Source organism: Gymnoscopelus microlampas (genome assembly GCF_963454915.1).
Source record: "Gymnoscopelus microlampas genome assembly, chromosome: 6".
NCBI lineage: Eukaryota > Metazoa > Chordata > Actinopteri > Myctophiformes > Myctophidae > Gymnoscopelus > Gymnoscopelus microlampas.
This window is the reverse complement of record NC_139943.1, coordinates 2,181,166-2,193,794: the sequence shown is the minus strand read 5'-3', so window position 1 is coordinate 2,193,794 and position 12,629 is coordinate 2,181,166. Positions and strand designations below refer to the sequence as shown.

Sequence of the window (12,629 nt, the reverse complement as noted above, 5' to 3'; positions counted from 1 at the left end):
CTGACAGATTACCCGCTTTTTGGGTGCTGATGGTCAATCCCATACTACACAGTACATGCATACATGATGTCACAGGCATGCCTTCATGCCTGTGACATCACGTCGTCTCTATGAAGTATCTATGACACACATGACTTAAGATTTGGGCAAGGTTTCAGGAGGATCTGACCCCCTTGACTAACATATTTCAAAAGAATATACTATAATTATGTGATTTGTTGGGCAGAAACCTTGTACATCCACTATAGTTCAACTTTTTATGTTGGTTGTCGCAAAAGAAGTTGTGAAAATAGCCGATTTACAAGCTCACAACGCGTCGTATCATTTTCTTGGTGAACTATCCCTTTAATGTCATGCTGTTGTGTGACATCAGACCAGAGCTCTGGTTAGCCTATATAAGGTGTGAAGTACCTTCTGACCTCCACTTCAACCCGGTACGATCTATATAAGCTATATAAAACCTATACAACTCACATGAGATACTGAGTGTGACCCGAGAGAGACGGAGACAGAGAGAGAGGACAGATCCAGCACCAACCTACACTCCATCCCCATCACGGTCCATCCACATGGGTTTCTTTGACAATGAACCGCCGCTCCTGGAAGCAGCGATGTCCGAATCTTCAGCGGTTATCATGGGAATCATCGTTGCTTTATTAGTCGCTATCCTCACCTTTATTTTCCTGAAGTACTTACACAGCAGTAAGACCACAGTAGGAGGAAGAAGTGCTGTGCTGCTGGTGGGATTGTGTGATTCCGGAAAGACCCTGCTGTTCATCCGGCTGCTGTGCGGGAAGTTCAAGCGAACGCAGACCTCCATCACCGACAGCAGCGCCCCCTACAAAGGCAGGAACGACGGAGGCGGCGGCACGTTGACCCTGGTCGACCTCCCCAGTCACGGCAGCCTTCGTCCTCAGTACGTGGAGAAGTTCAAGTCCGCCGCCAGAGCGATGGTGTTTGTGATAGACAGCGCCGTCTTCCAGAAGGAGGTGAGAGACGTGGCCGAGTTCCTTTACTTTCTGCTGACGGACGCCGTGATATCCAGGAACGCGCCCGGTCTTATCGTGGCGTGCAACAAGCAGGATATCGTTATGGCCAAATCGGCCAAACTGATTCAGCAACAGCTGGAGAGAGAAATGAACGCGCTGAGGGAGACGCGCTCGGCGGCCCTGGGCTCTCAGGACGGCTCCGTCGGAGGCAGCGTGCAGCTGGGGAAGAAAGACAAGGACTTTGAGTTCAGTCAGCTGCCCATGAAGGTGGAGTTCTTGGAGTGCAGCGCCCGCGGCATGCGAGGCGAGGAAGGGGACGCGGACATCGACAGTCTGGAGCGCAGCCTGGCTGAGCTGTAAAACCAGCCCCCATCGTGGTTCTCCGTGAGGCATCCAGGTGCAGGGTCTCTGGGACGAGTTCCGCTCCATATCAAGCATGCAGGGTTGTACTGTGAACTGACCTCAGTGAAGTGACTGGATATCTTCACAGTCACTGTGTATTGACAATTACCAGCCTTATAATTGCAGCCTGAAAGTTTGCACCCGTTATACTTTTTTTTTTAAAGGAATCAAGAAGTGATTGGTTTGTTTAGCTTTCCACCCGCCCCAAGACCAGTGCTGTTGGTCTATGCTAAATGGACAACTTAATCACATTACGTTATCACTTTCAGTGGACCCCAAACCCATTCCCTGTGAGTTAGAAGTGTGAAGTTTGAAGTCGTAAGAGAAAGGTGAAGCTGAAAGGGACAGAGACAAAAAAAGACAGGCCTATGAAGAGGAAAACGGACTAAGGACTAAAATGGCTAAGAGCGTACCTAAAAGAAATACCACGTACACCTCTAAGGATATTCAAAACCAGACGAGAAAAGTGCACCCCTCAGAGCACAGATCTCCGCCAGACCGGGTTCGCTACCAAGTGCCCACTAACCTCGTGTCACCTGGCTTTCCACCGCGGAGGAAACCCTGGTTTTCATTCTAAAACTGAGCCGTGTGATTCAGATTAGAAAAAAGGAGGGAAAATGGGTTCCAGTGGTGGGGTCCGGTTGGCGTCGCATTGTTTTTGTTTCCCCACATAATGCAAATCAATTAGTTTAGTCTCGCTACGAGTCAGAATAAAAGATGGATACACCAAATGATTATTATACCAAAAGAAACAAAATGATTATAGCAAACTAAACACATTTTAAACTAGGGGAATCATTTTGGAGGTGCACAGCGCACTTTGGTCCGCAGTGGGTTATATCTGCTCTAGACCGGATCAGAAAACCAAAAAAGGAGTCGTCCCAGGCTAAGTGCAAACACATTTTGTAAGTCAATCATAGCCAATTGGAATGGAATATGAAAAACTTCTAGCAGCAATATGTTTGTTAGGCTACAGTGATCAATGAAAGGAGGTAGCAAACTGAAGTCAAGTATTGTACATACATACAGTAATTCTTATGAGGTGCATTTTCACATTTATGCCAGCAGTATTATGATGATCTTCAGACGTTGTCATTAACATTGCTGGAGGCACAGGCAAAGAAAAAGACTCCCTAGACTCACAAGGCAATGTAACAACTTATTTTATCACATATTCATTTGTATGCAGTCAGTGTGGAGGTGTAACTTGTGTGATTTGCTAAGTGCAGTGGTGGACAGTAACTAATACTGTACTTTTTTGAGTGTCTACTTTACTTGAGTATACTTTTTTTGTGTGCGGATACTTTCACTTTGACTCCATTTCATTTCGAAGACAAATATACTTTTGACTCCACTATATTTCTAGGAAGGGAAAAAAAGGTACATTATGAATACATTATGAAACTACTTATTATGCCCAAACATAGTGAAAGTAGCAGATCTACTAGTTTCATCATGATTGATTGTTTTACGTCTAAAGTTTAATACAGCAATGTATTGATATCAAAAAGAAAATATACTTTGTAATTTGCACTTTTGAATACTTCAGTATTTTAAAAGCATGTGCTTTGAATATTTAAGTATTTTTTTTAAGTATTCCTGTACTTTAACTCAAGTACAAATTTGACAGCAACTTTCACTTTTCAGGATTAAAATTCAAAAGCAAGTTGCAGATCTGCTACTTAATTTGCGTTAATTTACGAAAACACAAAAAAGTTAGAATATGGACATAAGAGGTTTCTGCCCGACAGCAACGTTATAATAATGTACTTTGACTCAAGTACTGGAGTTTGGAACTTTGTCCACCACGGGCTAAATGAGCCTTTACAGCAGCAAGATCCTGTTGATATAAAACATCCGCATCTCCCTGAAAGAGAATGACATTTCTGTTGTTTTCTTCCCAACTATTCAGTATTCATTCATTTTAACTTAATTCAAATTATTCAACAGATCGTTAAACTCAAAAGCTCCGGGTCACTGAAAGCATCACCGCAAAAATATCGCCATTTTTCCCATATTTTTGACACTGGAGTGAAAAGAGATTCAACAACACTCTCTAAGTAATTCATGTTATGTTATAGTTAAGTTAGAGACCATTTCTCATACGTGTTTATTTTTAATTGGGAGGAGATAATCTCTGTGTAGTCAGTCATACTGGATTGATTTCACATTCAATAAAATAAATATGTATACAGAGAGACTCATCTCTTCAAGCGGTGCAAATATACACGACTTACACTTAATTTTGGAAAATCAAAACATGAAAATGCTTAAAAAGAGTAACACTATGAAAAGTGTGTCCACGGTGGTTATCGCTAGTTCTCAGTACTTCAAACATACTGTACAGCACGGCTAAGGTTCACTTTAGCCAATATTAAGCCTTAAAAGCCCTATGACACTATGGTAGAGGTTTGGGTTGTGTAGTCACATTGCCATGATGTAACCGGCAATGTGGGCGATATGTCTTCAATAGTTTCTCTGTTGATTTTCTAATAAAGATTGTACAGTGAGACAGATCTCAAAGTCACTCTTTTAGCACATCAACCAACGCAAATAAAGCAGATTCTACCAACATGTAACATTGCAAAACATAAAAAACAAAAAGTGGGTTTGGGTCCCGTCCGTGGGTGAAGTTTCTCTTTCCGTCGGGAAAATTTGTCTTTCGCTGTACTGTGATTGGCTGATTGGTATTCAGACCCTTTGCTCAGTACTGTGATTGGCTAGCGAGATGCATTATGAGATTAATAACCTATAAATATCACCACGCACTTAAAAAAAAAAAAACTTTTTTTTTTAAAGTGAGCTTCCATCACTGTGATGACCACTGTTGTTTTTAAATAGCACCGCTCACTTCACACTGGGTGTGATTTTGTTTTATTGCATATTGTTTTCTTTCTAAAAAGTCCATTCCTGTTGATTTTACTATTTGAAAATGCTGATCCACTGATCCACCCAATTCAAATAGTAAAATCCATCAAATTTAAAACAAAAACATCAATGGAATAGCTACTGGAGATATCTTGGTGAAGTTACATCATGGCAACGTAACGACACAAACCCAAACCTCTACCAATGAGTAACTGTGCTTTAACCATTTAAGCCCGACAGCGGCATACAACAAAAATAACCGATCTACAAGCTCACATAGACCGGCTATTTTTGCTGTGCAACACCGGCATACAGTACATGTATAAATTAAGCATTTAGGCCTAGGCAATTCTTTAAAAATTGTCACCTATAACGACATGCGCAAAATAGGGACGCCAGGGTTTATGAAGTGTCCCACTCTGAGCAAATAACCAGAAAACACACACTCACAAAATAAAGAATCCACCAAGTCCACCCAACAGTGTCATTAGTCCAACATACAGAGCAACAAAACAGCGTGATTCCTTGAAGCGAGGGAATGGAGTTTTCCTCCTTCACACCTGGGGTTTACATGGTGTGCTGTTCTGGGTGATTGCTTTGTAATAATCACTAAAATGCATAAAATGTCGGCGTAATTGTGTTCGAAGATCCGATAAACCGCCCCGTCTCCCCACAATAGGTGGTCAAAGACACGTTTGGCCACTTTAGTAATAAAAGCGTGAATTAATAAAAATGCGTCTCAAATCCAACAGCTGTGAGAGGGAATGAACGTTTGCCACTGGGAAGGAGTGGCTAGGCCTGGGTGAGCTTTTGTGTGTGTGTGTGTGTGTGTGTGTGTGTGTGTGTGTGTGTGTGTGTGTGTGTGTGTGTGTGTGTGTGTGTGGATGTATTTGTGTTGTTTTGGTTTGTTTGTTGTGTTTTCTGTACATTTGTGTTAAGGACCTCGCTTGGATAAGGTTATGGTTAATCTCAAGGGCTTTATCCTTCTAGTAACAGGCAGAATGAAGCGTATGCAAGGTCTAAAGAAGTGGACAGGAAACTGATAGTAATTTAAACAAGCAGGGAATATGCTGTGCTTTGAATTCTGATTTAGGATGTAAATTATAATGAGAAAGTGCAGCGCAGCATTTTATGAGGGGAGATAAGTCTCATTTGACTGTGTAACACCCTGGGAAGGCCTTTTAAAAACCCTATATTGTTATTCGACCGTATAGCCGATATTACAAGCTCACAAGGCGTCGCAAACCGTCTATTTTCACTGAATGTTTGGCCCAGAAATGGAACGCTGGCGTTCATGTGGTTAACACCAGGTGTAAATGTAATCGAGCTAAACCGGTGGTTCTCAAGGATTGTCATGTCAAGGATCCACCAATTGACCACCCTGGGCAAGACCTGGGATGTTGGTTGTCTAGGAAGTTGACAACCGGAAATGGTTGAATTTGGTGGAAGTACCGCCCAGGGAAATGACGTTGATGCTTTACAAATCTGTTAACATTCTCCGTGAATGAAACGAGTGTTGTGATTGGTCACAAAATATCGTTTCCGGGGGAAACGGAAATCCTGTCCACTCAGGATTTCCTAGACACTCACTGCATTAGGTCGTGACCAGGCTCTTCTTTTCGCAGATGAGTGAGGCTGGGACCGAGGTTACCAATTGACATGTTGCATTTGGCTGCGGACCCCAATCTGAAAATAGTGTGCCAGGGACCCCCATTAATTAACCCATTAATTCCCGAGGCGAATCTTAAACATGTTTTCTAAATCCCAACAGTTTTTTGAAAAAAAAATCTAAAAAAAAAAAAATGTTTCAAGATTTTTCAAAAATAGCAGATATACAGTACACCTGTACAAGCTCATAGCGCGGCACTCGGTGCCGTGCTATGAGCTTGTAGATCTGCTATTTTTGAATAGCCAAAGACATCTAAAGTGACACTGATGCGTTCCAGATCTTAATGTGTTAACTCATTTTCTGCCAATAACGCATAAATGCGTTTTTAGAAAAAAATAAAAATAAAATTTGACCCAAAGACCAAGGAGATATGATTTTTTCGAAGATCTAGACTCCTATCCACTTCCTTGTTAACGTAAAACTTATAAATTCTGTATCTCGGCTCCTGAGTACTTTTTTAATTTCAATGAAAAATCTCTGGCAGACAACTGCAAAAAAATCTGAAATAATTCAGGCAGGTTAAGTGTTAAGAGAACATTTAAATAGCTGGGCATCGCACACACGTTGTGAGCTTGTACAGTACATCAGCTATTTTCCACTATCTGGATGCTATAGCGATTTCTTTGCTGGGAACCCCCTGGAACCCCCTCAAAGACACCCAGACCCCCCCACTATGAGAACCACTGAGCTAAACAACCTCAATCTGGATATGAGACGCATTCCTTTCATTTCCGGTGTGAACGGGGGGGACGGGGGGGGGGGGGGGTTGGTTCTGTTGTGTTCGTCCTACGCAGCCTGTTTCTCCAGTGCGGGGGGGGCAGAGTCCTCTCTCTCCCCTCTCTCCACATTCCAGTCTCTGAGGCCTTCGGGCAGGCTGGTGTCCTCCTCGAAGCTGCCCGTGCCCTCCACAAAGTCCTCGTACGTGGACTTCTCCTCGAAGGGCCGAGGGCCCAGCAGCTCCAGCATGTCCGCCTTGTCCAGCACCTCCTTCTCCAGGAGACGCCTCCCCACCTGAGATGGACGGAAAGGAGGAGGAACCACAACGCAAGTTGACAAAAAACGTAAGTACGATCTTTCATTTCTCCTTTTCTGTGGAGTTTTTCTTTCAGGTCAAAGTGGTTAACCCGACCTGGAACGCATCTGTGTCACTTTAGGTTTCTTTGGCTATACAAAAATAGCGTGCCGCGCTACGAGCTTGTAGATCTGCTATTTTTGAAAAAACATTTAAATTTTTTTTTTTTATATATGTTTTAAAAATGTAGAATTTGGCCGGGATGTTTTCTAAATTTCAAGATTTTGAAAACATTTTAAGAATTGGACTTGGCCCTTAAAGGCCTGAGGTTCCGATTATACAAAATGTCTTCTAAATCCTAACAGTTTTCTGAAAAACGTATGTTTCTATATCAGTGGTGCTCAAACATTTTCATGTCAAGGACCCCCAAAATTATACGTATTTGGCCGCGGACCCGCATCTCAAAATATTTTGTTCCTGGAACCCCCAGAAGCAAAGATTTTAGTTAAAAATGTTTTCTTTAAAAATACACATATTCAAAGATTTGCACACATTTTCAAGATTTTTGAATAGCGAAAGTATAAAATATGGCTAAACTCTAAAGTGACACCGACGCTTTCCAGGTCTTAATGGGTTAAAGACCATCACAATGGATTACTGCCATTTCAGCCTCTTACATTGGCTTACTCTTAGTTTTAGGACCAATTATAAAATTGTGCTTAATTTTAAGGTTCAGTGGAGTTTGACCAGTTAACCTCCTGTAAATACACAATCCTCAGATCAGGGCCATCCAGGCCGTTCCAGTGTCCATACTGAAGTCTAAGGACCACTAAGGCCACTAGACAAGTTTTCTGACACGTTTAGTTTACGGTTATAATTCACAGTACAATTATCATCATACCAGGGTTTGTTTTTGCCTTCGACGAAGCCAGTGTTTTCCATTCACTTGACTCAATTAACTTGCAGAGACTTCAAACTTGCTCGATATAGATAATCCAACATTACACTATTCAGTTATTTTCTGTCAAAGTTCCACCGTCGTTATGTTTTAATGTGTGCTGCATTATTATCCTACTGTCAAGTATATAACAAGCTCATTAGTAAACTTTCCCACCCAGGTGTCTGACCTACATTAACACATTCTGGTGGAAAACAGGATTAGTCATCTGGCAGGAGAAACAGGGATGAGGTTGCTTTTTTCAGGATTTGAGTTTTTTTTGAGTGCTTCTCGATTTGTTTTGCTTTAAATGTTATGTTTTGGATCACATCCTTACAAAGCTCTCATGTCACATTCTTAAGGCCAATACATAGTCCTTCTAACATAAGAAAAGGCTGTCCAGTTCGGACGAGCTTCCCAAACTATTTGGGACAATCAGGACATCTGGGGGTGAACGAAATTGTGAACGTAACAGTTTCAAGAAGTGAACGTGTTCGCTCACGTTCACGTCAAAGAACTAGTTCTCATGAACGAATCGATCATGACCGACACATCACTAATTAGTATCATTGGCAACACCTGTGAAGGAAGTAAGGAAGAGGCCCAATTTCTTTCCAATATGGCTGCTGTGCATAGAGAGCCTATTGGCCTTTACATGTGCGTGCATTGCTGCCACAACTCTGTCATCATATATTCATTGTGTAGGCCCTCCTCTCACCATGTCCACCAGGTCCTTCTTCTCTGTGATGAGCTCCAGTGTCCTCTGGTAGGCTCTGTCCACCAGCTCTCTGACCTCCTGGTCGATCATCTCCGCCGTGGCCTCGCTGTAGGGCTTCTCCATCACCACCTCGCCCTGCCGGGGCAGGTCAAAGGACACCTGGCCCACCTTGTCGCTCATCCCAAACTGCACGATCTGCAGGACGAGGGGAGAGAGAGCAGAGGATAAGCTGACCCACAATGAAACTATAGGGCTGCAACTATTGATTATTTTCTATCGATTACTTATTCTAATAAACAATTGAATAATGAATAGAAGTGCGTTTTTGTTTTTTTTTCGCTGGGAGCTGAAAGTCAGTAGCGTTGTGGAGAACCACACTGTGGGCTGCTTGCAGTGTTGTCAAGAACCGTTCATCTGATCAACTGCATACTCACTGCACTCCCTTGGGTTCTCACATCCACCAAGTGTGAAGGTGATCGGATGAACAGACAGACATACAGTACATGTGTACAGTATGTACGTACACAATGTTTATTATTATAAAACCTACATCGATGACAATGCCCATGTCACTTTATATTCTTTGTTTTCTTTTTCTTTTATTAACTCAGTGCACGGACTGCCTGTCTGTTTACAAACGATCGGACTTCATAATGAATATAATTTTTTTTGTGACCTGTTGAAAGTTACAAAAAATACGAATATTGCTGGCAGTGGGCAATCACAGCCAGAAATAAATCTGTTAAGTTTTTATTCATTTATTTTTTTACATATTTTATATTTGCAGATAGCGCTTCACATCACGGCCAGATGAAACTTTCCCAACCCTGGCTAACTCTGGCACATTTATATTTTAATTGACATGAAACCAAAACATTTATATTTTGATGACATGAAACCAAATGGTTTCATGTCACACTCTCAAAAGTTAAATTATTGTTAAACATCTGCATTACTTAATTAAATAATTGTTATTTTGATATCTCTCCTATGGTACCAACATCAACACAGCATGGAATTGTGGACAAATCTTATGAAACGACAATGAAATATTCTAAGATTTGGGTCTGAGAGTCTAAAATCTCGGGGTCCGTGGCTCAAATGCGGAATAAATAATGGACCTGGATGTGAAAAAGGTTGAAAACCACTGATTATAAAATGGACAAAAACTGCATCTACAAGGCGTGCAGAGCAGACAGCGAGCGGTGTACCTGAGCGTAGGCGGACTGTGTGATCTTCTTCAGGTCGTCCTGGGCGCCGGTGGTGATCTTCCCGAAGAAGACCTCCTCGGCCACGCGGCCTCCCAGCATCATGCACATCCTGTCAAACAGCTGCTCCTTGGTGTACAGGTACTGCTCCTTGGGCAGGTACTGGGCGTACCCCAGACCCTTCCCCCGCGGGATGATGGACACCTGCGCACAAAGCAGCAAAAAGAAACACACACACAATGGGCCTTTTGTCCCAAACAGGGTTTCATTTTTATTTATTTTTCAGGGTTTTCAACAGTTCGCCCAAAATAGGGATTGATTACAAATTACATTTTTATTTTTATCGATTAGTTTGATTGATTAGTCCCAAATCACATACTGCATGCTAAACACTAATCAGTATGCTATTTTCTAACATACTTTTGAGTGCATACATACACGATAGTACGTTTCATTTCAGACATATTAAAGCACATGGTTATCAAACCACACAGTATGTTAGGAAAGCGCCCCATCTGGTGGCCACAGAAGTACTACACATAAATGTTCATGTTTCATATCACAGACACACTGCGTGGATATTAGTCTGGTCCCTATCAACCATAGATTTCTTTTCCAAGGGGCGGTTACAAAAAGATCCAAACGGACTCTATTGGTTAGACCTAAAACCAATCAGAGCAGCAGCTAGCTCCACTCGTATTTAGTCTGGTAACCAGATGAAACTATTCTTAACACAGAAATTAAATCTCTATTGAGGGGGGGGGGGGGGGCAGACCTAATCTGCCGAGGGCTAAAGTGCGATGCAATTTTGCAAAGGCAGATTCGCCTGGAACCAGGCTACCAAACTGCAGTAACTATGGGATTTTGTTTTTACTGATAAATTGGTTTGAAAGTGTTTCAACTGGTCAGCCAAATGAGATATCGGCATATACGTGATATTGCACTAATTGTACATCTGTTCTTGAGCTAATTGTTTATCCCCCCAAAATCACGAAGGCTAATTTGACCTTTGGGGTACACAAATAAGTTGTGTGTCCAAAAACGTAGTTACTGCACTTAAGCTTTGTAGGGCAGTGTAGCAGCTAAACGTTCCATTAACATGCCAACAAATAACACTCTAGAAGTGACACTGGTCTGGAACACTAAAAGGAGAGGTTGTGTACCTTAAGCAGCGGGTCAGCGTGCTCCAGGAACCAGCCAACGATGGCATGGCCGGCTTCATGGTACGCCACAGTCTTCTTCTCTGTAGGCTGGAGGACCTGGGTCTTCTTCTCAAGGCCTAAAGATCAATAGAAATGTCACTGAATAAACTGAGGGAAAAAAAAGATATTGCGGCTGCTGTTAGTGTTGCCATTGAGGCATAAAACAGAACGGTGGTGTTCATTTGTTTTTGTCAAGTCACAAAAACATGAGAACAAGTGACCAAGATATATCTGTAGTAAACTAGTATATCGTTGCTGTCGGGTAGAAACCTTGCATCTCCGAAATTTCTACTTTTTATCTGTTTTCGTTAATTAACGTTCATCATACAACCAGTGTTGCACGTTAACCCATTAAGACCTGGAACTGTGTCATTTTTAGATTTGAGCTAAAAAGCATTATTTTACACTTTGGGCTATTCAAAAATAGCAGATATACAAGCTCATAGCGTGGCACCGAGTGCCGCGCTACGAGCTTGTAGATCTGCTATTTTTGAAAAATCGGGAAAATGTGTGCAAATCTTTGAATATATATGTTTTTAAAGCGAACATTTTTAACTCAAATCTTTGCTTCTGGGGGGTCCCTGGAACAAAATATTTTGATGGGGGTCCGCGGCCAAACACATATAATTTTGGGGGTCCTTGACATGAAAAAGTTTGAGCACCACTGATATAGAAACATACGTTTTTCAGAAAACTGTTGGGATTTAGGAGACATGTAGAATCGGCTTCAGGTCTCAATGGGTTAAAAAAACGGTTAGGTTTCCAACCGACAGCGAAGCTTGTAAAGTAAATTTCACTGACCTCCGATGACCCTGTCGATGGCCTGTTCAAAGTGTTTAGCGCTGACAGACGTGTTGAGGTGTCTGGCGGCGATGAGCGCCGCCTCGTTGCACACATTAGCGATGTCGGCTCCTGGTGTCCATCGGTTCCGTTTTCGTTTCATGAGACAAATTGCAGAACACACATGGAAATAAATGAATGAAAGTCATCAAGGACAATGTGCTCCAAGCAGTGTTGATTTTGACAGCAAATTTTGATTTAGTTTTAGTCATGGTCTTTTGAATAAAATTCCATTTAGTTTCAGTCCTATTCTAGTCACCTGAAATGTTTTAGTTTTAGCCTAGTTTTAGTCGACTATAATATCTTAAGATTATAGTCGACTAAATCTACTAGTTAAAATGTATCGGCAGATTTTACACTTGGTTGCATGCTGAAAATAGCCGATCTACAAGCTCACAACGCGTCGCGCTGCGACGCGTTGTGGGCTTGTAGATCTGCTATTTTCAGAGCGCAACACACGAGCACAAACAAACATAAAATGACTTGTCTTTTAGTTCTACTGGATCTCTTCTCCACTAGATCCCTCACTAACATTTTAGTCTAGTTTTTATTTGTTGATGAAATTATCAATATATTTAGTCTTAGTTTCAGTCATCATAGCTTAGTTTTTATTTAGTTTTCTTCAGTGAAAAAAGGTAGTAGACGAACATTTCTCGTCATAGTTTTAGTTGACGAAATCAACACTGGCTCCAAGAATTCCTATGCATTAGTGTAAATGGCAAATAAAGTCTGTTGAATAACACAGACAAATCTATAACATATTTCCCTTGTGCTCCTCGGGGGG

At 41.8% G+C, this 12,629-nt stretch overlaps 2 protein-coding genes across 2 annotated transcripts in view; one reads left to right on the top strand and one right to left on the bottom strand.

Annotated features, from left to right (window-relative positions):
* Positions 1-569: 569 nt before the first annotated feature.
* On the top strand, positions 570-1,349 carry LOC311047932 (signal recognition particle receptor subunit beta-like; the record flags this gene model as incomplete). The annotated part of the gene is made up of 1 exon (XM_084060884.1): positions 570-1,349. The coding sequence occupies one exon, from the start codon at positions 570-572 to the stop codon at positions 1,347-1,349; it is 780 nt and encodes a 259-aa protein (XP_083917010.1).
* A 1,066-nt stretch (positions 1,350-2,415) lies between these two features.
* LOC311047738 (mitochondrial inner membrane m-AAA protease component AFG3L1-like) overlaps positions 2,416-12,629 on the bottom strand; it is a 33,829-nt gene continuing 23,615 nt past the window's right edge. The window contains exons 12-16 of the mRNA XM_084060567.1: positions 11,807-11,917; positions 10,967-11,082; positions 9,807-10,007; positions 8,596-8,790; positions 2,416-6,939 (exon numbers count right to left, since the gene is read on the bottom strand). Of these exons, the coding sequence (XP_083916693.1) occupies positions 6,715-6,939; positions 8,596-8,790; positions 9,807-10,007; positions 10,967-11,082; positions 11,807-11,917 (848 nt within the window). The 3' untranslated portion in view covers positions 2,416-6,714. The remainder of the gene's footprint in view (positions 6,940-8,595; positions 8,791-9,806; positions 10,008-10,966; positions 11,083-11,806; positions 11,918-12,629) is intronic.